Raw genomic sequence first — 26,241 nt, 5'->3', positions numbered from 1 at the left:
GAAGCGAGATGCTGAGCTCATGGATGAACCGGACCCTGGGTAGGAGGTGAGGTGATAGAATAAAAGTGGGGAACTGAGAAGGAGAAAAAGAAGGAAAATAGGAAAGGTTTCAGATCAGAAGAAGCAGAAAAAAAGTAGACCTAGGTATGTGAGCAGACACTATTAGAGAAGGGGAGTAGAGGGAAATAAAATCTACAGATGTACTGGAGAGAGGGTATCAAAGACAAAAAATGAAAGGAAATTAAATTGGTGAAAAGGGGAGCTGATCAGAAAGCTGTGTTAGATGAAAACAGATCCTGAAAATAGTAAACAAGAAGCCCACCCACAAAGGACCTAAACATAGAGAATGACTGTTTGGACATCTATTGATGGAAGACAGTTCAAAGGTGCCTAATGGACAAGTGAGGGCAGACTTGATGAGGAAACCCACTTGTGGATAAACTCAGTGAAAAGAGATACAGCCACAGAAACATTGAGTCAAAGGAGCACTTCAGGCTGAAGAGAAGCAAAGGACAGGACAGCAAGAGTGGCGCTAGACTTCCAGCCAAGGAGGGGAAAAGTTGATTCTTCTCTGAAGTGGCACTGTATGTTGTAGCGTAATCTCTCTTGTTCTTGTCAATAACGATGCATTTGATACTAATTGCACAGCGTGTAGAAGTTCACAAAAGTTAACGTGTTGGTATCCTGTAGTTTTATTATTATAAGTAGTAAGTGTTTGGTAATGTTCTATATTATTTATGCTCCTGGTACAGTGTTGGACCTTTTCCTTATAAAGTTCTAAAGATTTTAAATCATCCCTTTTTTGCTTTGGTTTTCCTCTGCCTTTCCTCACAGTTAGCCTAGCGTAGCTGGGTCCCCACGCTGCCAGCCAGCAGGCCACTGACACTCCAGTGTGATGCATCGGAGAAAGGATTGGGTCTAGGTCTTTGACAGGAGCAGCCGGTTGCTTTATGTCACTATCCCATAACAAATAGTACACTGTTAATTCCATGGTAAATAACTGACTCCTGTGATGCATCCAGGTAATTAACAAATCCTGCTTGTTCTCCTTTGGGTGCTCTGGGCTCCAACCCTACACACGGGCCTCAAGATGTGATCAATTTGATTTCCTTTCATTTTTTGTCTTTGATACCCTCTCTCCAGTACATCTGTAGATTTTATTTCCCTCTACTCCCCTTCTCTAATAGTGTCTGCTCACATACCTAGGTCTACTTTTTTTCTGCTTCTTCTGATCTGAAACCTTTCCTATTTTCCTTCTTTTTCTCCTCCTCAGTTCCCCACTTTTATTCTATCACCTCACTTCCTACCCAGGGTCCGGTTCATCCACGAGCTCAGCATCTCGCTTCTTCTCCTTCTCCTCCCTCAGTTGCCCCTTCGGGTGGATTCAAGTTGCATCCGATGAAGTGAGCTGTAGCTTACGAAAGCTCATGCTCAAATAAATGTGTTAGTCTCTAAGGGGCCACAAGTCCTCCTGTTCTTTTGGCGCATACAGACTAACACGGCAGCTACTCTGAAAGATGTGACCTGACTCCTGGTGGACTACAAAGCTCATTGGCAACACAGGCAATGATTGCTGAGGGCCTCTAGGTGTCCTTGGCAGGATATGGGGAATGTTGCTGCTGCTGCGGGGTGGATAGGTGAAGGCATGCCAGAGAGAAAAGCATTCCAGAAGAGATGGCAATGAATTAGGGGGAAAGAGCTGGAGGGATTATGTACAGGATGGGTGAGGCTGTTGCTCAGAGCTTTATATATAAAAACGAACTCCAGATTTAGGGAACAAATCTAGAAATTATTTAATCTTCCAGGATCCCTTTGATAGCGCCTGAATCCTCCAGGCAGCATCCAAACCCACCTCTTTGGTTCACTTGGAGCGTTAATCGCTTCTTTTAAACATTGTACTTTTCTGTATAATAAGATTCCAGGAGAGTCACTGTGAAGCCACGAATGTCTGTAGAGTCAGTGTGAAGTGATGGAAATTGCTACGCGCATGGCTGAAAGCTCTTTTTGTTCATAACTTCACCAGATTCAATCACCAGTGGGATTCGTGGTCTGTTACTGGCCAGTTTTTAAGATCTCAGCCATTTTGACTTTACGAATTGCACACATGCTGAATACAGCTAGAGTAAGGCATGTATCAAGGCCATGCCAAGAGTCCTAGATAGCTGAGGTAACTGAGTCAATCGTCATCTTTACTGTACAGATAATTTGCATGCAACAGTTTCATTGGTTGTATGAGGGAGACTGCACAGATGGGGGATTACTTGGCCCAACTGCGACATCCAGGTGACTGCGCAGGCTTTCAGCTACTAGTTATTCTTTGTACTGCTCTATTGCCTGGGGCCTAGTCAGAGACCAGGAGCCCATTGTGCCATTTATCTCAGTAGTTGAACCCTTCATGTCTCACCACACACCTCTGCTCTGTTGCACTGCTCTCCTGGTTTTCATTTCTGTGCTTCATTGTAGCTGCCATCTATTATCCTTCAGATTTTACTCTCATATGGTGTGTGTATGTGTGTGTGTGTGTGTGTACAAGTTAATATACTAAAGGTAGGAGTTAATAAAACCCACGGCAGGAGGGTCTTTACACACTTTGTCTGTGGATATGCAGAAAGCCCTTCTCCTGATCATAGGAACGTAGGAATGGCCAGACAGGACCAGGCCAGGAGTTCACTTTGCCTAGGGTCTCATCTTTGTCAGTGGCCAGCACCAACTGCTTCAGGGGAAGGTGGAAGAACTATTCAATAGGCTCTGTGATGGGGTGTCCACCTCACACAAGCCCTGAGCAGGTTATTGTGGGCCAGAAGCAGCCAGTTAACATAAGATTCTGCACCTGGAGTGGAAGCAGGGATAGACAGGGCCTAATGGCAGATTCATCCCAGCTGGAGGAGAAACTGGGCTAGGAGTATAGAACAGGACATGAGCACAGGAAGGGGCTTCGGGGGCAGCTCTTCAGTCACTCTCCAGAGAGAAAGAGAGTTTGCTAGGGACAAGGAGAAGTTCTGGAGAGGAGAGTAAACCCTGGGATTTAGCACTGGATTAGAAGCTGAGAGGGGGGAGTAGCCACTGAGAGCAGATGAATCTCAGGCTCGTAATCCCAGAGGTGGGCCAGGAGCTAGAGAAGCGAGGTAGGAAGGAGCCCAGGGAAAACAGCAACAGGATCTGAGATTGAGCGTATTGTGGTTGCTAGACACAAGAGCCCTGGGCTGGAACATGGAGTTGGGGGTGGGCCCAGGTTCCCTTCCAGCCCCGTGGCACTGGACCAGAAGACTGACTGATGGCATACGACCAGCCTGTCCAGTGGGACTCTGACACCCGGAAGGGGAGGACTAAATAGGATGAAGAAAGGAGCATGCATGTCCCAGAGTAAGAGAGGGGCTGCTGTGCAAGCAACAGACAGAAAGGGGCGCTAGATGGGCTGAGAGCTAATCCTCAGACCCAGCCACAAGGAGGTGGCCCAGCAGTGAGCATACCCCATTACAGGCAGTTATGAGACAACCTGCCCCCGGGAAAGCTCCTGCTAACCCTCAATTGTTAGAAGTTGACTTGTGCCCTGAAAGGGTTTTTAAAAACCTTTTCTTCCTGTTAATTTTCTAGTGGTGTTTACTATGAGAATGTTGGAGTTTCTTGATATCCATACCAATGTCCAATCTCCTTTTGAATCCTGCTAGGCTCTTGGCCTCAGCAGCATCCAAAAACTTGTTACACATTGCATGAAAAAGTATTTCCTTTCATCAGTTTTGAATTTGCTACTTTCCTTTTCACCGAAGTTCCCTTTTTCCTGTTCTATGAGACAGCAAGCTTTGTCTATCTCCCTTTCCTCAGCCAGTCATTTCTTTATATACAGTTCATCTCTTTTCTATGGTGAACTGTCCCAGTGTTTCTAGGCCTGAGAGCATTCTTGTTGCCCTTCTCTGGACCCCCTCTGATGCTGCTATGTACTTGCATTTCAGCAGTGAATCAAGATATCCACTGAAAACTTGTACAGTTTTCATATTCTGAGTGATATGGTTACAGTGAATCCTCCTTACGATTTCCTTTACTGGCAAGGAATTCACATAAGAAATTAAGCAGAGGAGAGGGGAAGATCTGAAAGAGTGTGTGCTTGAGAATTTTGTTTTTGTTAAGTGTAATTAAAAGTTTGTCCTCATACCCTGATAATTCAAAGTTAGCCAACTTCGACAGACTTTGTTACATAAGCAAACCTGCTAATACGGTGAGCTAATTGCTGGGGGAAGCTCATGAAATCTTTGGGGACATGATGTGAGTGAGAGGAAGAGCCTTTGCAGCCTCTCTGTTTGGTGCTAATTATAGAGACAAGGTGGATGAGGTAATATCTTTTATTGGACTAACTTCTGTTGGTGAGAGAGACAAGCTTTGGGCATGGCTACACTTGCAGATGTAGAGCGCTTTGAGTTAAACCAGCCTTCGTAGAGCGCAGTAGGGAAAGCGCTGCAGTCTGTCCATACTGACAGCTACAAGGGCACTGGTGTGGCCACATTAGCAGCTCTTGCAAGGGCCACAGAAAGCAGTGCATTGTGGTAGCTATCCCAGCATGCAAGTGGCTGCAACATGCTTTTCAAATGGAGGTGGGTGGGGTGGAGTGTGACAGGGAGTGTGTTGTGTGTATGTGGGGGGACAGAGAGTGGGTTTTTGGGGGGGCTGGGAGCATGTCAGCATGCTGTCTTGTAAGTTCAGACAGCAGCAGATCTCCCCTCCCTCCCGCCCTCTCTCTCTCTCACACACAGCATTCCACAGTAATGGTTGCTTTGTCTTGGAGCAGATAAGCATGCCGGCTGTCAGAAACGGAGCTTTCAAAGGGCATATCCGCATTCCTGCAGCCATTCCAAAACAATGAGAAGAGTAGCCGCTTGTCTTAAGGGGATTATGGGACGTTTCCGGAGGCTGATCAGAGCGCAGTAATACAGCACCTCATTCACTCCGACACCCGGGCGTTTCAGCCAAGGCGCAACAAGCGTTAATCTTCTCGCCGAGGTGGAGTACCAGGAGCGGTCTAGCCATGGAGTCAGAGCACTCTATGTGCCTTGCCAGTGTGGACGGGTAGTGAGCTAGGGCGTCCGGGGCTGCTTTAAATGCCCTCTAACTCGCAAGTGTAGCCAAGCCCTTTCTTTCTAGCCACATGGAGTTCTTTTTTAGGTCTGGGAAAGGTTCTCCCAGCATCACACCTAAATGTAAGATGGAACAGATTTAGTATAAGTAGTTAGCACATATTGTAAGGGAACATTCAAGATAGAATGGCCTGTTAACACCTCTGCAGTGATAGGACAAAAACAGGGGATTAGTGGGTTACAGATTGTTATAATAAACCATAAAGCCAGTGTCTCTGTTCAGTCCATGATTTTTAGTGTCTAGCATAGTTATGAGTTAAGGCCATGTCTACACTGTGTACCATACAGCGGCACAGCTGTGCTGTTACAGAAGTGCAGCTGGAAGGTACACTCTCAGGTTGGGTGCAGCAAGTCAGATACACTTCGTTATCTCAAGCGATTGCACAGAGAGAGGGAGTGCACTAGGACACATGGTTTCCCCCACCTAGGCAGGTCGCTCAAAGATAAACAATTAGAGCAAGTCTTTATACCTTTATTACAGACAATAATAAGCAACAAGGGCATATTGTTTTTACATATTCCTTCATGAGATCTTATTTTTCTTACCATTTCTCTTATAGTCGGCATTCTATTCTTATCTAATGCAAGGTCACAACAGCCTCTTTCACAGTTGTTTTCCACTCGCTTCACCCTATCCCCGCTACTACAAATCTCACGTTATTAAAGCTAGAGTTAGCCTCACTCCTGCTCAATACAGAGGCCTGCATCAAATTCCCTTTATCTACTTCCACACCGTTTTCCTGCATGAGTTCATTTGACAGCATCGTGATTCTCTGGTCCAGTAGAAGAACTTACCTCACCCGCCTTGTCTCTCTAATATCCTGGGACCGACATGGCTACACCTGCACTGGTGCTAATTATGTCACACTCCATGTCTGATGTTCTTCCTCCACAACTCTCTCTGCCCCTTTACCCACGTTTCCCCCTATCCATGGAACACACCCTGTCCTCATCACATCCCTCCCTGAGACTCAGCTGAAGTGAGTCAGTAAAGATGTTCACCTATTCTTTGGTTTATTTAACAAGCCCAAACCTGCTGCGCATGTGCCTGGCTCGGTGCCTGTGTAAACCCGGCCTTCTTGCCCACTGGTTTATTCTGCCTTCCCTGCCGTTGTGCCGGAAATGAGGCTGTCAGCGTGGGGTAGGGAGCGTGCGTTTATCTGCACTGTGGTGCTTCCAGCACACTTTGGGAGCTGTGAAAGAAAGAAATAACAATTAATTTGCAAACTGGACACCATTAAATTAGGCTTGAATAAAGACTGGGAGTGGATGTGTCATTACACAAAGTAAAACTATTTCCCCGTGGTTATTCCCCCCCCCCCCCCCCCCCCCCCGCCCCACTGTTCCTCACACGTTCTTGTCAACTGCTGGAAATGGCCCACCTTGGTTATCAGTACAAAAGGTTTTTTTTCTCTCCTGCTGGTAATAGCTCACCTTACCTGATCATTCTCGTTACAGTGTGTATGGTAACACCCATTGTTTCATGTTCTCTGTGTGTATAAAATCCCCCTACTGTATTTTCCACTGGATGCATCCGATGAAGTGAGCTGTAGCTCACGAAAGCTTATGCTCAAATAAATGTGTTAGTCTCTAAGGTGCCACAAGTCCTCCTGTTCTTTTTGCAGATACAGACTAACACGGCTGCTACTCTGAAACCTGTAACAATGATTATGTGGCTGCAGCCTGCAGCATTGTGCTGGTAGCTGATGCCTGACTTCTGCTTCAGCGGATGATCAGGACGGTGCTTCTCTCTTTATCCTCAGTAAACTTGCTGACTGCAGCCAGAAGCCCTTTTTTGCCTACCAGTCAACTTCTCCCTCAGACACCCTCACCTGTTCACCCATGCTATAAGGTCTACATGGGAAAAACTCCCAAACAAAACGGAAACAGCCACTGCACTCCTTCTTCAGATCCCTCTGTGAGCCTGACCTAGGCTGGTCTGCCTGCAGAGCATCCCCAGGCAGGGGGTGAGCTGTCACTACTGCTCACTATGAGGAACAGGCTGGTTTCACTGTTTCCTCCTCTTTCCCCACCTATCCGTTCGTTGTGTTCATCAACCTTGTTAGCTTTCTGGACACCACCCAAATACAAATAATAACTTCACACAGAAAACTGATCAAAGAGCGTGAAGGTCATAAAGTCAAGCACTTAAATGTTAGGAAACGCCAGTATTAAGGTTGCCTGTGCAACCGAATTTGCCTGACTTGGGCATATGTGTCATGATATGGTCTTTAATCATCACTTTAGTATCTGTGGACTTCACAAAGATTAATTGATTTATCTTCTCAACACTGGGGAGATGAACAGGTGGTGTTATTGAATAGGAAACTGACACATAGAGACATTAAAGTCAAAAGTGTCCACTAATTTTTGGTGCCCAATTTGAGACCCATAGGATCTGATTTTTCAGAGTACTTAACATTGTATAGCACTCGATGTGTTCAAAGCATAGTTCTTAGTGAATTCAGTGCAGCTGTGACTGCTCAGTGTTTCTGCAAATCAAACCCCAGGGTTTTAAGTCAGACACCCAGAGAATGAGGGACACACAACTAGTGGCCACGTGTGAAACGCTGAAGTGACTTTCCCGGCATCACACAGGAACTCTGTGGCATTGGCAAGGATAGACTCCAGTTCTCAAGGGCAGCATTCAATTGCCTTAACCATGAGGCCATTCTTTCACTTCCTGCAATCCCCTCCCTCATTGCATATTTTCCAGTTTCTTCAGCAAATGAGGCTGGGGCCTTAAAGACAACAGCCCTGAATCATCCCCAGAGCAGATCTGTTCTGTGCACTGAAGGAGGCAGGGGTCTTGTGGAAAATATAGTATGCGATCACATAACTACAAATGGTATATAATGCATACGTACAAGGGGACCAAATTAAGGTTACCCAGGCTGACTTAATTCTGACATTTCCTATCTTTTGAGTGCTTGACTTTGCAACCTTAATTTTCTTTCAATATAGTTTTCTGTATGTAATTTCCTAGGTTTTAAAAAAGCAAATTCCATCATGTGGAATCATATTGCTATCCATGTGGTTCATCAGCAAGGTTGTAACCTTTAGATCCACCATACAGACTTCCACTTCCAGACTTCCACAGACTAGCCACTTGAGCTAATGATGTAACTGGAGCACTGGTAGGTTGTCATCCTCTGCGCATACCAGCCATTAGAAAGGGATGGGATACATGCTTTGCCCGTGGGTTTCACAGATATTTGCTGACAGCAGAGGAATGCTGAGAATTAGGAATCCTGGGTTCCATTCCAGGCTCTGTAAGGGAGTGTGCTCTACTGGTCACAGACTCTTCTACCAGTTTGCCCCCAAAGCCTGTGCCAGTCCTATCTTTTTACCCATGGCTTCTCGTGTGAGACTCTCCATCCCTAGCTCTTGATGCCCATCTCCTTGCCCAGACAGTCCCAGTGTTCCTGCACCAGCTCCCCATCCCCTCCTGCTCTAGCTTACAGTCCCCGTCTCCCCCCTGCTCCTTGTCTAAACCTACTCCCTCTGCCTCCCCCTCCCTGGTCCAGCTTATTTTGGGAAGTCTCAGCCCAAATAGTTAAAGTTATAAGCAAATGAAAACGGTCTTACAGTGGATAGCGTTGCCTTCGTAATAGCCACCATTGCAACCTGCTCCACTTAGAACCATAACAAACATTCAGCTGTAGTCAGACCATGGTCTCTAACATGATCTTGTCGGTTTCCAGCTTTGTCTTTCTTAGTAATTCCAGTTAAAATCTTCTTCTTTTACAAGTCATTTGTCTGTCAGCACCCCAGCCTAGGGTGCAGATTTCAAATATGGCAGACCCACGTCTTAGCCACTCAGCCAGGCTGCTCTTCAGATCGGATGTGCCCAAACCATGTGATGTAGTTATTGCGCTGTACTGGGGCTTACCCAGACCAGTGAGGGGTCCTGTCACCACCTGCCTGATAACTTTGAGGGCCTTAATGCTCTGCTGCTGTGGCTCAGAGCCCTGACACCAGGAGCCAGCCCACAAGCACAAAGGTTTCATTGGGTTGCCATCAGGCCAGTTACTCCTTGCAGGATGACCTCAGCAATGTCCTCCAGTCCCAAATCCCCCCGAATCTGTCTCCCCACGTTCTTAACTACCAGACACTTGGAATTTTCCCTTCTGGTTCAGCACCCCTGAAGGAGTGAAACCTGCCCCAATTATCTGCTCACTCTGGGGAACACAGTTTGCACACCAGAGACCTACTTGGGGTAAAAATAAATGAAGGTTTATTTAATAGAAAAAAATCACAGATTGGAAGATGAACTTGTCAGGGGAAGCAAACATTTACAAGTTACACAGGAAATAAACACAGAGACGCAATCTCAGGCTTTCACACATCTGTGTTTGCTCAATTCCCTTTTCTGTAAGTTATCGCAGGACTCTGACCAGTTTCCCAGCATGCCCTCTGTCTTGGAGGGGATCTCGCATTCCAGCATAGCTGGTGTCCTCAGTTTCTGGATAACAATTCTCAAACCCAAGCCTGTTTTTTCTCTGTTTTTTCCCCCCTTCTCCCCCCCTTTCTCCTGGCATAAAGACTCATGGTTATTGGAGGGGGGGAAACTCCCTTCTTTCTTTGTTTTCCAAGACTTGGGTTTGCTTTTCTTATCAATGTCTTTCCATGTTGAACTTTGATGGTTCAATATTGTGTTTTTCTGGCTGGACAAGGGATGGGTATTGTGTAAACAACTAGCCTGGGAGGTGCCTCCCCCCCCGGCCTGATTACTTCACCCCCTTTTGTGAGGCAATGCTGTAGTCGCACCGCAGTTACAATTACAAATCTCTAGAAATGCAGATATTCATAGCCATAACCTGCATGCATATTTCTTACTGAACATCAAGTTTGGAGCATGACAAGCTTTCATAAAACACCAGACTTGACATATTTATACACAATCACATGGTATAAGCCTGTTGATTCAATTGCTTGTTCTTTGGGGTTCAGAACCCCTCTTTTCCCCTTAGGGTGTCTGGACTCTGGTTGTCACAGTTATCCTGTCTCTAGCCACTAGACAGACTCCCTCCTCAGACCCAAGGATTCATAGATTCACATTTAAAGCCAGAAGGGACCATCAAGTCTGATTTCTTGTACAGCATAAGCCAGAAAACCTCATCCAATGAATCCAGCAATCCAGCCCATCAGTAAGAGACAGAGCTCAGAATTCCTAATCTCCAACATTCTACATAGATATATAGAGAGAGGTCATACGTAGATATAGAGAGAGAGGTCGTAAACCGCCCAGCAAAGTCCTCTAGACTCATAGGCTAGTTCCTAGGTAGTAGTGGGGATGTGAAGCTTCAAGCCCTGTTGATGACCCATCTTAGGGGGTTCCTTAGCTGTACACAATAGAATTGGTTCTCCAATTTTCTTTCTTTTTTTTTAAAATGGTTTATTTAATGCTCTCAGTGCCGTTCCTACTGCTAAAATGAACAGGACAGTGGTGTAAGCAGACCCCCAAAAGGAGGAACTGCAGGCACTGAACCCAGTTGAACCAGCTGGGTAAGCATGTTTGAGCCACGGGGTGCTGGAGCCCAGGGCTCAGCTGAGATTGGGAGAGTTGCATAATTCCACCCAGGAAGGTACTGGCCTGATGCCTGAGGGCCCCCCCAACTGACGCCAGGGAGAGGAGCAGTGAGCCGTGAGCACCATCCTTTCACCTCCAACTCCTAACCCATCCTGGCTGCAGGGATAGTCAGTGCATACTGCTGATGTCGGTACAGTGTTCAGGGTTGCTTTGCAATTCACCTCCTGCTGGTAACTACTGGTTCCAGCCTGGTGGCCTCCTAAGAGTGCAGCGTGCTGAGTTCATGCCCTGAACCAGTAGAGCAGTGTCAGGAAGAAGTTCTCCAGTCCTGTCCTCTGTCCCTCTCCCCATCCCTGGCTGATTCACGGAGCAAGGCTGACCAGCTCTGGGGACTAGTAGGGAGCTTTCACGGAGCAAGGCTGACCAGCTCTGGGGACTAGTAGGGAGCTAAAGAGAAAAGATCTTGAGGGTCTTTCTCCCCAAGCTAGTACATAATAAGAAGCTGGTGGTTTGCAGGTGTGCCTGTAACTGATGCATGTTGAAGCTTAGACTTCTTTAGCACTGTGTTTAACTCAGCCAGAATTGCTTCAGATCTGCTGCTCCTGACGTGATTAATGGTGCTCTTGTTTTCTATCCAAAGACCTTGAAACCTTCATTTAGTCAAAGATACAGGCTGCAGGTAGTGCTTGGACACTGCTGCACCTTTGATGGAGAGTGGCTGAGAGCTTTCTGAAATCTGAAGCTGAAATGGATCTTTTAAAAGACCTCCCCAGGCAGCTTTGCATCTTGTAGAATACAGCCCTGGTTGGAGTGGGTATTCGGTTCCTTTTATACTTGGGATCGGCTGAGTGAGATGCAGATGTCAGTGGTTTAGGCTGCTGGAGACTTTAATCCCAGGCACTTTCCTAGCATTTCTGTGCAGAGATGGGAAAGAAAATGAAGCTGTTACTCTGCCACACGTTAGATACATAGAAGCAGGTCGGGGCCAATACCTCATTCCCTTGAATGATCTTTGCCTTGAATTTTAAGCACAAATGGATTTCCCTGGTGCTGCTGCTGCTGCTGTTGCCTTGTCTCACAATAATCGTAACAGGCCATGAAGTGCAAGAATGATTATGGCGTCTCTCGCAGGGACCTTGCTGACCTAAAGGACATTGTCAGTTGCTTTTTAATGTATGTATCTTTTTAACCATCTGTTGTTTGTGAAACCCTCCCTTCTTTTCTTCTGCTCCAGATTATTTTTCCTTCTTTGTCTTCGGGTCTTGCTCTGGTTCTGGCCAGGGCCTCCTGAGCCAATTTGCTTGTCTCTCTCTATGCCAGGGGTGTCAAACTCATGCGGTGAATAGGGCTCAATTCCCTGTTAACTTACGGTCTGTAGGGGTGCCAACTGTCAAATCGCACAAACCCAAACACCATTGCCCCGCCCCTTCCCCAAGGCCACACCCCTTCCCACCCCTTCACCAAGGCCCCACCCACACTCATTCTCCCCCACCCTCACTCACTTTCACCGGGCTGCGGCAGGGGTTTGGGGTGTAGGAGGGGGTGCCAGCTCTGGGCTTGGGGGCTGGGGCTGAGGGGTTCGGAGTGTGGGAGGTGGCTCTGGGCTGAGCCTGGGGCACGGGGCTGGGGTGCAGGAGGGGGTGAGGGCTCTGGGAGGGAGTTTCGGTGCAGGAGGGTACTCAGGGCTGGGGCAGGGGGTTGGGGTTGGGGTGCAGGAGAGGGTGCTGGCTCTGGGAGGGAGTTTGGGTGCAGGAGGGAGCGAGGGGGGCGGCGCTTACCTTGGGTGGCTCCAGAAAGAGACTAGCATGTCCCTCTAGCAGCAGCCCCAGGGGTCTCTGCACGCTGCCCCTGCCTGCAGGCCCCGCCCCCCACAGCTCCCATTGGCTGCAGTTCCTGGCCAATGGGAGACATAGAGTCGACGCTCAAGGCAGGGGTAGTACGCGGGGACCCCCCTGGTCCCCGCCCAGAGACTGCAGATATGTGCTGGCTGCTTCTCCGAGCGGCGCAGGGCCAGGGCAGGGAGGAAGCCTGCCTTAGCCCCACTGCGCCGCCGGACTTTTAGCACCTAAAGTCTCCCGGTTTTGCATCAGTAGCCTCCGGGAGATAGGACTTGATTCCGGGAGCGAAACCGGGAGGGTTGGCAACCCTAATAGTCTGTGAGGCACAGTATGAAATCAGGATTGCACCCCTCTCGTTCCACAGAGGATACTCCCAAGTCCCTTCCCACCCAGTTCCAACATGTGATTTGCACAAAGATCCGGGGAGAATACAGTCTCTGAAGTAAACTTCATTATTTATTATTCAGCACTTTATTGTCCTACTCAGCATTGCTCAGTGCGGGAGTATCCTGCCCGCTTGGTCCTTGCTGTCTTAGCTGTTTGCTCTTCCTTTGCCATCCTCCTCTCTGTTTGTCTCCCCCTTTCCTGGCTGTGTCTCCTCTGCGTCCACTTCCCTTCAACAACTCCTAATCCCCCCCGCCCCTCCACACCAGGGGCTCCCCCCCCCCTTCCCCAGGGCCTCACTAAAATGATCAGCAATTAGTGAAGGCTGATCATCAAATGTATTCATTAGGCTCTAGCATTAACACTCCAGTGAGATTAATGGAAGGGCCGAAGAGTTCATGCCCCTTAGAGTTCTTGTTCCAGGTTTTCCACAGGCTCAGTCAGACATCACTGTACTGGGGACTCTCAGGTCACATGTGGAAGGTTTGCTTTGCAGGAGGACAAGAAGTATATGCAGACCTGATGCTTTACGGCCTTGGCCTACACATTAGGACCATGACATGCTGATATTTGCTCAGGGAACCTACTTCTGTGCTAGTGAGCAGCTGTCTCCCCTGGGCGCATCTCCTCTGTCTAGAAAGACCCAGGGTTAGCTACTTATAGGGGCACATGCATCTTTGACACCTTTGGATTTATTTGATACTGTCTGTTTTTTTTATATCCTGTTAAAATCTTGAAAATAAAACTTTCCCCCCTCACTGACTGTCTTTTTCCAGTTCTGACCAGCCCTGGTTTTGATATCAGGTGTCGAATGGGGCAGAAATGGACGTACCTGTTTACCTGTTTACTTTGTGTACCTCCATTTATTCTGTATATTGTTTTGGCACCAGCACTGCACATTGTGGGTCACTGCGAACTGCTGCTCTGCAGGTATTCAGTGGAGGACACAGCCGTGGCATTGGGATGTTTTGTTTTAGTGCTTTGTCAGAAAGGACTTTAAAAAAATACCTTCGGTGCAACAAAATTGGTGATGCAACAATAAGGTTGAGATGTTATGTGCGCTCAAGTTAGAAAATTTAAAATTACGTTTCCTTTAGCAGGCATAAACTGGCCCCTTGTGCATTGTACGAAATGCTTTGTATTACTGCATCGGGTGAGACTTAAAGGTGACCTACAGTGGGGAAGGAATTATTGTTGTCCTTTTTTCCTTCTGTCTGCTTTTTTCTGCAACTTTTTTACATAGTAAATGTAGGTCTTGACTAACCTGCTTTTGCCAGAAGAGTGGGGATAATTGGAGAACTAGCATGGTCGTGACATCACAGAGAGTGAGGAAGTGAAATCTGAGCAATCAGAGGGAAAGATTTTCAGTTAAATTTCAAATGCTTTTTATTTATTTAGCTGCTATCTAATAGAATAATATAAGTAAACCATGGGGAAGAGTGATGTCTTTGTTAAAGATCCAGCAGCCTTGGCCTGTCAGCTCAGAGCAAGGTCTCTGTCCAGTTGTCTGGTCCTACAAGAAGACGTCCAGCACAGACAGGGAGGGCAAGACTTGAGAGTCCTGATATTTCCAAAGCAGATACAAACTGAAAAAAACCCTAACCCCATCAAACCCCAATTCCCTTTCAGGGCTTCTCTACTCATTGTGAAGAAGCAAAAGGGGCCTGAATCCAAATTGTGTTCTCCTTTGCAGATAACCCGTCAAAGAGAACAAAATAAGGGGTGTTTTCAAAAATCCTTTTTCTTCTCTGCCAGTTCTATGGGGCTCAATCATGCAATTTTTACTTATCACCCCTTTGAATGGGAGTCCTGTCTGAGTAAGGATGGCAGGATTGGGCCCGTAGGGAGGAAGAACCAAAAGGAAAAGGAAGTGCAATATATTTCAATTTCATTTTGCTTATGGTCTTTCATACAAAACTGTCTTTCCAGGTGCTCTGCCAGCTACAACATTAAATAGAAAGGCCAGGTGGGGAGCAATTAAAAGGGGCTGTCGTTAGAGAGTAAGTGCACGTTCAGCACAGCTTTGAAATAAGGCGGAGAGGCAGTTCCAGCCCTCCCGTGGATGCTGACACAGAATCCACACTGCACGCCTGGTGTTGGCATTGCTGGCAGGGATGGGACCAGCTGGGTGGAGAGCTGCGCGTGGAAGTGGAACCAGAGAATAGGCGACTGAGTGGAGAACAGAGCTCAGAAAAGGAGGGCAGGGAGCTGGCAGCAGTGCGTGTATGTTTGCAGGGTTGATAATGAATGCACTGGTGTGTACGTTTCTTTAGCACCCAGGGCACTGGGGTGGTTTTTTTCCTGCTTATTGGCATTCTGCTGGGAACAGCAGAATCCCTTAATGGTGCAAGGAAATGACTTAAGTGACCGAGGTAGTGTAAGGTTCCCTATGCCCATGTGCCATGCCTCACCGTGGCTCTGGAGGGAGCACCTTTAGGGTGCAGCCAGTTCTGTCCCTATCATAGTCAGTATTTTGAGCTCTTTCTGGGCTGGGTTGTCTCAATTATTTTTATGTCCATGGGGAATTCTCCATAAAAATAGATAGAGAGATATGGCCCTTGGGAAGGCCAACAGCTTATTATGATGGCTGTAGTTTAAAAAAAAAACAACCCAAAGGTAATATTGGGACTCAGTTGAGAGTCTCAGCTTCTTCCTTCAGTAGCAAAAATGAGATTAAAGTTATTCTTTGGTACAGCATGTGGATAAAAGTGAAATCTGCCTGTAGTAGCCATCAGAGCAAGGAGATCAAACACATGGCCACAGGCTGTGTCCCGTTGGCTTGATGTGTTTGTGACCCATTGTCACCATCCCAGGTTTCTCTCCAGTCTCAAAGCATGCACTGCCTCGCCCGGTCCTTTTCCAGGAGGTGTATTTTCTTAACAGAGGTTAGCAAACAAACAGAAAAAAACAGACTTTTAACTCATTCCTTAGCCCTGGGCTTCAGGACCTCTTCTCCCTGGGGTCTCTGGCATGCCTGCTCCTGGGAGATTCCCAGTTTCAGTCAGCTCTTCTCCCTTCCTGGAGCAGCTCAGGGCTGCTTCTCTGAGGCCCTGGCCCCTTGTTCCACTCTAGTGTGGCTTCCCCTTCCCAGGGCACAATCTGTCTCGATCCATCTCCCACTCTGACTGCCCACTAGCAGCCCTTTATAGGTGTAGCTCAGCCCTCTTAAATTGGCTGGCTTGGATTCACCTGCTCTGGTCCAAGGGCACTGGGCTTAGTCTATCCATAGAGACTGGCTACCCTGAGAGATCCACATGACACATTCAGACTGTACAGAATCTAAGCTTTTACTTCTTAAAAATCAGTGTCTAGCCCTCGTGGTTGCAAAGAAAAACCTTCCACGTGTGAACTGGAAATGTAATCAATGCAGAGAGGTTTTACTGTATGTGCAGATATGTTGAAATAATGACTGAGATGTGGACACCTCCCCCCACCCCTCTAATGTTGTTGGCGTGTCCACAATGACACTTCAGTGTTGACACGAACTATTTCATTCCTGATCGTTTTCATGGATGGAATGCCAGAGGGAGTGCAAATGAAGCCTGGTAGCCATCGGAGGAGTGAGGCTCTGGAACAGCCTCCCCCTAGGAGGAGTGGGGGCAAACCACCTAACCAGCCTTAAGATGGATCTTGATAAGTTACGGTTTGGGTTATCTGACAGGGCTGCCTACGAGAGCAGGGACTGGACTGGTGATTGCTGGCAGGATAGTACTGTGACTTTTTTACGCTTGGCATCCAGGGCAGAGCTCTAAGCATTGGGTGTGATTGTGAGGGTGTCCAGCAGCAGAATGGGTTGGTTCTTGTTGCAGGCTGAAATACAAACTCTATCCAGACAGCAGCAAGGTTGCTCGTGTTTTATTCTTGTGACTGGCAATGCTAATGATCGCTCGGAATGAACAGCCTCAGGATTTAAAGAGCCTGTTTCAAAGGAGCCCAGGGGAGTATTTTTCAAGGGTTGTGTGTTACCAGGCCTTGTTTCTACAGAGGTGCTTTCCTCTCCCATTACTGTCTGTGAAACAAGGAAGCAGCATTGATGGCTAGGCCTGTTAGCTCTACAGTCTTCTCCCCTTAGTGATGTCTAACAAGACTAGGCTAGCTAGAGAGGGAAAAGATTCTCCTGTCTAGGATCTCATCCATTTATTCTGGTAGGAGAGAGGTGGCCTAAGTGCAGGACACAAACTTGAGCTATGGAGTCTATGCCTTCCCTTATCTTACAAGGTACAGAAGAATGAGAATAACATGAGGAGTCATGATATCTTGGGTGCTGTTCCCCATTGTGCCACTGACTTACTAGATATCTCGGGCAAGTCATTTAGCCCCTGAAAGCCTGCCTTAGTTTCCCCATCTGTAAAATGAGGATACCATGAACCTTCCTCCCAAGGCATTGGTGAGGTTTAATCAGATAGTCTTGGGAAGTGTGATATATGTGTTAAGTATTATTAATATGGGATGTGGCCTAGAAAGGCTGATCCCAGCATGCCCTGCTCACTCTTGATCCTCACACTTTCAGTGATGGTGTTGGAGAGCTAGGGAAGCTCCCGTGTGAACAGCTATTTCCTTTCCATTGAATAGAGTGGAGCTGAAAGGAACTGGCAGTCCCAGGCCAGATGGTTCTCACTGGAGTCTGCGTCCCGTCTGCTAGTAATGTTGGTGTTATGTATTGCTCCAGTATATGGCCTGCAAATTGCCTTCTCTTCACCATGTCCAGGGAAAATGGGGTACCCCCAGATGTTGAATGGATGGGGCCCTGGGCAGCTGGCATAAGTTAGAGCAGACTTAAGTCTGTTCTTACTTGTGCTGGGTCTGGCCTGACACAAATCAGCCCAAGACTGAGGGAACACAAAGATGGCTAAAAGCCACCTTTTCCTTCTCCACTCTTGTTCATAACAGACAGACTGGGAAGCTGGGCAAATACTTCCCTGTGCTTTGATGGGGTGGTCACATCGCAGAGAGGCTGGGAAGCTGGGCTGTTACCTCCCTGGGCAGAGAACGGGTGGTATCAGGGACCATGGGTCTTGGATCCATATCCACAGGACTCTTAGGAGCAATACGCTCCAATCTGCTACCTGCTAACAGCTGCTAAGACAGCAGCTGAACCTCGACAGAGGACTCCAGTCCTGGCACCAGATTGGCAGAATGCTGGGGGTCCTGATTGGTCCACAGCTTCCATATAAGCACAGGAACAGGAAGTTGTCCATACAGCTGGGATCTGCTTTGCTCTGGGAGAACTGTGTTGCTTGTGCTCCTGCTCCCGTGTCTCGACTCCCTTGTATCCCAACCCAGCCTGACTCTGGTTGTCATTAAGAACATAAGAACGGCCACACTGTGTCAGACCAAAGATCCATCTAGCCCAGTATCTTGTCTTCCGAGAGTGGCCAATGCCAGGTGCCCCAGAGGGAATGAACGGAACAGGGAATCATCAAATGATCCATCCTCTGTGACCCATTCCCAGCTTCTGGCAAACAGAAACCACAGTTCTGTGGTTCAGCTCTCAAGTTTGTGTCCTGGTTCTGATCTCCTGGTAGCCTGCCTCCAGGCGCTCAATTCTCGGTTTGTCCTCTGGTCTCCTGGTATCCAACCCGGCCTGACTCTCCTAACTCCTGCTTTAACCACTAGCTCAGACCACCCATGTCCTGATTGTGACACGTGGTCACGTCGCAGGCAGCCTGGGGAGCGGGCCCAGTACCTCCTTGCACAGTGAAGGGGCTGGTGCCCTGCTCCTTCCTGCTGTGAGATGGTAAATGGACAGACGTGGTCTTGCCTATTTGTGCTAAGCCCTGCTTTTGTGTTCTGTTTAGCTGAAGAAGATTGGTGGTGGTGGTTTTGGTGAGATTTATGAGGCAATGGATCTCCTGACCCGTGAGAACGTGGCCCTGAAAGTGGAGTCAGCCCAGCAGCCCAAACAGGTCCTCAAGATGGAGGTGGCTGTCCTGAAGAAGCTGCAAGGTAAGATGGAAATGAGTTGGTAATCAACTGCTCTTTTCTCCAGCAGCTGTGTGTGATCTTACACTTGCCCTGCCATGGCCAGGGTTGGAGGCCAAGTTTGCTCATACTCTGTCTAACCTTCTCCTTCAGCCTAGCTTAGAGTGTGTTTGTGACATTCAACTTTTCAGCACAGAGCTCTGTTAATGCTCTGCATAGCCTTGGGCTTCCAAAGTCTGAGATCTCTTCCATTCGGCTTATCCAGAGCACCTTGTCCAGTTCTGGGAGAACATTTCTTCCAGTTCTCTGAAATCCAGACTTGTCACTGAGGTTTCTTCATGGGCATTTCATGAAGCTATACCTGAGGTGAGCAGGCTCAGGTGTGGCAGGGTGGGTTAGGGTGAACCACAAGTACAAACCAAAGTACATAATTATAAATCCAATTATATACCTAGTCTAAAACGGACTAACACATGAGCATTACATTCTACATTGTATCACGTGCTTTATGATTGGCTTACTGATTTTATGAACCAATCCCTGTATAGATCATGAGCTGTCCATACGCTACAAGATGTGCTAGTTAGCAAAGCTGCAAGCTGGTCACACATGACTCTTCTGCTTACTTTTTATTCACTAGCTACAGATTATTTATAAGGCCACTTGTGAATTCATGCTTTGTGCATTGTTAAGCGCTGTTTCCTTCCTTCTGTTTTCTTTCATTGTTCACACAAGGCCTGCATTTCCACTCCTTTTTTTTTCTTTTTTAGTACAGCAGTGTTGGTTACTAATTGTACAGCCATTAAAAGTACACTGACTATCTGAATTACATACAGGGTGGAGGCTTCCTACTCTTCATAGCCAATAAAGGGTTAACTGCTCCCACAATGATGGTGCCTATCTCATTATTTTGGTTGGTTATGAGCTGGGTGGTGTGTACCAACTGTTCCAAAGTGTGTTTTACTAACCCCTTGTTTTAGTTCTTCTGTTCCCTAAGCCAGATGAATTACAAGTTCATTACTGAATATATCACGTTCAGTAGCCTTGACTACTTAACTATTACAAATAGGGATTTTAAGATCCAGGCTTAAGGGAGGAATACTGCTTTTAAATAGGGTGACCAGGTGTCCCGTTTTAAAAGGGACAGTCCCGTATTTAAGCCCTCCTGCAGGTGTCCCACTGTTTCTTAGAAACAGGCCAATTGTCCAGTATTTTCTGTCTCCCCTCCATCAGTACTGGCGGGTCCTGCTGCTGACCGGATCCCTGCTCGCCAGCCGCCCACCCGCCAGCAGTGAGTGGCGGGGCTCCAGTGGTCGATGATGAGGGTGGGTGTGTAAGGCTGGTGGTGGGGTGAAGATGCAGCACGTGGGGACAGCCACTCCCCCTGCTGGTGCATCAGCGCAGCCCCTGCTGCATGCTGGCTCTTGGCCAGCAGGGCCCTGCCTCCCTTCCCATTTCCGGCTGGTGATGGCTGATGAGTGTGGGTAGGTGCCACACAGCGGCCATTTACGTGCTCCCCCTCTCACTGTCCTCTCCCTGCTCTGCTCCTTCACCCCCCCTAGCCCCGCTGCTCCTCTATATCCCCCCCGGCAGGGCGTGTCCCTCTCCCAGCGCTGTGCAGAGAACCAGCTCCTGGTCAGAGTGCTCAGCTAACCAGCAGCCTGGCTGGCAGGCTCCTTCCTTCCCCCACTGCCTCTGGCTGGGCAGGCACCCCAGGAAAGCCCAAGACCCTCTGGCCCGGGGCACTGGCCAGGAGCAGCCAAGCCCTGCATGTGCCAAAGCCCCGCATGGTACTGGGACAGGGAAGTCTCTCCACCCCTCAGCTAATCTCTGGAGTGGCGGGAAGCGATTTCCAACCTGGCCATGCTCCGAACCTGCAGCTTCACAGCAGCTCCCCAGACAGGGGTTTAGCATCCTTTTCACCCCACACCCCTTGGGTCCTGCCCCCACAGAGCATGGGGCTGCTCCGTCCCCTAGGCACCCTCCCCTGCTGAGCCACGTCTCCAGCTGGGCTCACTGAAGTCCCTGCAGTCAGGTTCCCTGGGCCCTGGTGCACAATGCATCCTTAGGGCTTAACCCCTTCTTGCCCACGCTATAGCCAAGAGGGTCAGGAGGTGGCTGGGTTATGTCAGTGGCCAGCAGGAGCCTGGAGGTGTTAGCTACCTTTCGACACTGTGTGGGCAGGAAAGGACAAGCTGCTTCCAGCCACGGGGGAGTGAGGGGGAAGAGATGAGCTCTGCAAAGACTCAGGCCAGGTCATCCCACCCCCCTCCCTGTGTGTGTGGGGGGAGGTGGGGCGTGCATGTCACCTCTCCCTGTGTGAACCCTAAAGCCTTAAAGATAAAAAGGCAAATAAAAACAATCCAACTATGCAGTATTTCTTTTTAACGGGGGCTCAATCAACTTGATGTTAATTTGAACGTTTGTACTGCATAGTTCTGATGGATTGCCGTTGGACTCGCTTGAATACGAGTAATTTTACCAGGTGTCCCGTATTCAGCATAGGGAAATATGGCCACCCTACTTTTAAAGCATCCTTCTACAGTTTTAACTTTCCCTATATTTTAGTTACTTTATCCCCTAACAGTGTGTATATTGTGTTTTTATCTATCACCACAACAAATTCAGCACGTTCCCCATCAGCCACCATACAACACTTGCCATTCCCAGCATAGGTAGTTTTTACTCCACCAGCTTCCCAGCATCTCAACCATACTGTGCAATTTGTAGACTGTGCCCGGCAGCGTGAACCCACATGCTGGCGACTCTGTCTCTAAGGCATGATACCTGTTAATGTCTCTCAGGTTCAAACAGCAGAACAAGTCTTGGGCTTTCCAGACCTTGTCATTAGTTTGCAACAATATTTGAGGAGGCAAAACAAACTCCTTCTGCACCATACAGGTTGCAATGACTTAAGTTTTAACTTCATGGTATTGGACCCTTGTTAATTTCCTTATCCCAAACCGACTGGTGTCATCTCTCTTGTTCTACATTTTTAACTTTTCTGTGGAAATAAAAGAGGGCAAGTTTTCTTGCTCCATATTACTTCAGGCTGGTTTTACTTTGTATAGCATGTATCCCCCATGCTGCACGTTATTATTGGAGCACAGTGATTTAATCCCGTACTTCCTTAAAATAAATTACAATATCATGTATATTATATACAGATAACAAAGATTAATGAATTCTTGGTTTTGCTCATTCAATGGATGCGAGATGTTTGCTGCTATCTTCTGTTGAAATGCTTGGCCACATTCCCACAGCATCGTTGTGTCAGCTTGGTTTCAGAGTGACATGTCAATTGGAAACAGTCCAGTTCTTGTGACAGTCTTATTAAGTTTCTTTTGTTGTAGTTGCTGCTCCCCCTTGGAAGTTTTACACCATTCTAAAGTAGACATTTGTATTCAGAAAGTCCTTTCAACAGTTCTTAATTATATTGTCCCAACCGTCAGCGAGCACAATCCTTTAGGTAACTGCTAATTGGTAAAATTGAATAACACTGACACATAATGAAATTGAACATTTCTGTGCAATATTTCCCCCGGTAGATTTTAACCCTAAACTATGGACCTGTTTGCAGTCTAAAACACTTTAATCTTTTTTGTTTTCTTTTATTTGTTCTGACTTACAAAACTCTACCATATAATTCTTGTGTTTATTCCCTTAGTGGCATTTATTTTACACCACAGTTAAACAAAACTTTTGAATAGAATTTTCAACAGGAAATGTTGCCATGTTTGTGAATGGGAAGGGCATTATTCAAAGTTGCTCCATCATCCATAATTAATAACCTATTAAAAGAAAACAGAATTTGGGTGGCACTTTCCAAAGGTGATTGGGCTTCACTGCTTATATTGACGGATTTTCCTTGGCGCTGGGTTCGTTTCTCCTTTCAAAGCACACAGCTATCTGAAAAAGAAAATACAACCTATCGGAAGTAATACATTCACATTTCTTTTACCCCTTTCACTGTGTACACTGCATGTTCCATAGGAATGCACACTGCTTTCATAAGTAATTTCCATTTTTCACTTGCCATAACATTATATTAGCGATGTCAATTTACTTATATATACATATAATACATTATTAATATTTTTTCTGCAACTGTTTCAGCTGTTGCTTTGTTACTGAAAAAGGGATCCAGCGTCTATTCTTGTTCTGGCCACCGTTTGAGTCCCTATTTTCATTTACTAATTTCCAGTTAACATTTATAACCTAATTTTTTTTTAAATGTTTAACCATTGTAAAAGCATTGAGGTGCCCAACGTGTTAACAAACAAAGTTAAGGCTGCCAGGAGATGTTGGCTGCTGCCCCAACAGAGTTTGGGTCAGCATTGCAACTCTGAATGAAAGATTTGGCTAGGTTTGTAGTGGAATCTTTTAAAAGCCAATGTATTTCATGCTTACGTTTTACATTTCCTTTTTTAACAGTTTAAAAAAAAATCTGCAGTCCCTTGCTGTGCTGCAAACAGTTTGAGACCAAATAAATATTTTACATTTGCTTGGCTTAGCCTAGCCAACTGAGCCTCTGAACCTCCTTCTTTCCTAAAATGGTTTTACATTCCTGATGTCTTCCCTTTGTAAATGGCAGATGCCACATTTAAGTTGCTCACATTTCTAACCGGCAGTTTTATTTTTATATTTAAGACTTTGCACAGGCGAACTCTTTTGGCCGGGGCTCTGATAATTGCTGTACCCTAGCCATGTTTTATTTTGTGGGGTTTTATTCCCTTATTTTCCTTCCCTGGCTCAGCTATCCGAGACTTTAGTGAGCTATTTGTAACACTTTCCATTTTTCTTTTTCTGACTGGCAGTATTACTACGTGTTTTCCCCCCTTTTTTCCCTTACAGTCTGTTCTTTGAGCAGATCAACTCCCCTCGTGTTGCTCTGAATTATTTTTCTACACAACCGTACCCAGGTTACATCCACTCTAGTACACTCAGAAGCAGTGAAGCCGTATAGAAATCCCTATTTCGTTTTTGGTGATTTTGACTAAATCGTCCATAGTCAGATGAGCTTGTCTGTCTGCCGGTAGCAGTCATTTATACTTTATTATTTACAGACCATTACTTTGAGAAAAGGGTTCATTTTCCTTCAGAGTGGCTGTTAAAGGCTCCTGGAGACAAAAACCTAGCAGTAATCACCACCTGACCTCCTTGTATCATTTGACTGAGGGTTCCACCAGTCGTGACTATCCGGAGTTGTATGGATATAATGGGGTTTTATTATTAAACCAATCTTTTAACACTTCCACTTCCTCTTTGTAACACCTCCACAACCCCACCGGTTTAGTTCCCTCCGAGCTATGCAGTGTTAAATGGTGCAACCCTTCCTTTATAACTGCCCATACCTTTTCCTTAAATCACTTACCTATCTCCGAAAGTGACACGTTTCTCAGCGATTTTTCTTGCTGGCTTTGAGCTTATCTTTGTGGGATTTTTGCACATATTCTTTAGCTACAATTACTGTTCCTCTAGGGTCGTCCATGGGTCTTATTCTTTAAAGCTCCAGTGACATTCAAGAGACCTTTTCTGTGTCCTGCCAATAATTCTTTTCCATAGATATCCAAATTACCCCCCCTATTTCTCGTACGTTACGGAATTTTTCTTAGAAGAGAACATGGTTTTTTCCTTCTTATTTTTTTAAAATGTTGCTCCACTTACTGGAGTTCCTTTTTTCCACCCAGTCCCAGTTTCCTGTCACTTTTCTGGGGAGTCCAAAGGGTCTGCCGTTGGATTTAATCCAACCCTCCAGCGGGGTACTGGCTTCCTCATACTTTTAACGCTTTCAGTTCCACTTCCCTTATTGTGAGGGTTTCTGCCTAACATTAAGGGGTGTATTACCAGACGCGGAGATCCCAGTGATACTCATCACTGAAGGCATTTTACCTGCTTTAGACAAGAGTGTCCTGGGTTCTGGCACCAAAATGTTGGGATTCCCTCACACCTTTTCCACTCAGCTTATCCAGAGTGCCTTGTCCAGTTTTGGGAGAACATTTTCTGCAGTTCTCTCAAATCCAAAAACTCGGCTGGAATCGAGACTCATCACTGAGGTTTCTTTATTGCATTTCATGAAGCTACACGGGATGTGATCAGGCTCAGGTGGGGCATGGTGAATTAGGGTGCACCACAACTCAAAAGTACATCACTGTAAATCAGAGGACAGGTCTATTCTAAACAGACTAACACATGCGCATCACATTCTACATTGTATCACTCGCTTGATGATTGGCTTATTGATTTTGTGACCCAATCCCTGTATAGATCATGAACTATCCCTATGCTACAGTATGTACTGGTAAGCAAAGGTGCATCTGTGAGTTTATCACACATGACCTTGTTTATCATTTATCTACTAGCTACCTATTAGTTACAAGGCCACTTGTGAATTCATGCTTTGTGCACTGTTAATCTCTGTTTTCTTACTTCTGTTTTCTTTCGTTGTTCATGAAAGGCCTACACATAGGATATGTCTATGCAGCAAAAAAAACCTACAGCTGGCCCATGCCAGCCGGTTTGGGCTGCTGGACTATTTTCATTGCTGTGTAGACTTATGAGCTCAGGCTGGAGCCTGGGCTCTGGGACCCTCCCACCTCTCAAGGTCCTGGGTTTCAGCTCATGCCTCTGAGGGTGACCCCCTTTATACATTAAAAAGGGGGGTGTTAATTTAATTTAATGGGGGCTCAGGGCTATCAGCTCTAACCACGGGGCTACAGGATAGTCCGGTGGGGGGCTCCTCATGAAGTGTTTCACTTTGGATAAATAATTAGCGAGACACTGGAGCAGGGAGACTGGGCCCTGGGGCTCCCACCTCACAGGTGCCTGGCCTAGCCCTACCAGCCTAAAGAGTAATTCCCTCACTCGCGCTCTCCCCCCACACACTCAGCTCAGCCCAGCCTAGCCCATCCTCTGTGTGCTCAGAGATCATGTTTTCTGCTACAAAGGCATGATTTGCAAACTGAAAACAAACCACTGTTCAGGAGCTTTGGGAGACAGCAGCCCAGTCTTCTCTCTCTACCTTGGTCACACATATTAGGCCTCATTCCTCACAGTGTAATCAGGGTCACCCGCCTCCTCCACCTTTCAGGTTCACCCCTTTCCCTGCTGTTCTCACAGCCTGCTGGGGCACATTAATCCTCAGTGCCTAAAATCAGCTCATCTATGTGTCAGAAAGCTCCCAGGGGTGCATGTTCAGTGAGCAAGATAGTGGCCACTGTGGTTATGCCTATACAGCAACTAGACATCACAGCTGGCCCGTGGCAACTGACCCGAGCTCGTAGGGCTCGGGCTGTAGGGCTGTTTCATTGCTGTGTAGACTTCTGGGCATGACATGGAGCTGAAAGCTTGCAACCCCAATGTAACCACTTTGCGACCCCCTGAGGGGTCAGACCCCCCAGTTTGAGAACCCCTGCGTGAGTGTGTCTGCAGCAGCGTT

At 47.0% G+C, this 26,241-nt stretch overlaps 1 protein-coding gene across 4 annotated transcripts in view; it reads left to right on the top strand.

Moving 5' to 3' along the window:
• The window catches only part of TTBK1 (tau tubulin kinase 1), a 154,203-nt gene that overhangs the window by 34,219 nt on the left and 93,743 nt on the right, over positions 1-26,241 (top strand). For all 4 annotated transcript variants that reach the window (XM_043544148.1, XM_043544146.1, XM_043544147.1 and 1 more), the window contains one exon: positions 18,680-18,827. In XM_043544148.1, coding sequence (XP_043400083.1) covers positions 18,680-18,827 — 148 coding nt within the window. The remainder of the gene's footprint in view (positions 1-18,679; positions 18,828-26,241) is intronic.

This window comes from Chelonia mydas, chromosome 3, assembly GCF_015237465.2.
Source record: "Chelonia mydas isolate rCheMyd1 chromosome 3, rCheMyd1.pri.v2, whole genome shotgun sequence".
Lineage (NCBI taxonomy): Eukaryota > Metazoa > Chordata > Testudines > Cheloniidae > Chelonia > Chelonia mydas.
The sequence above is the reverse complement of the archived record's forward strand: the minus strand, read 5'-3'. Positions and strand labels throughout refer to the sequence as shown.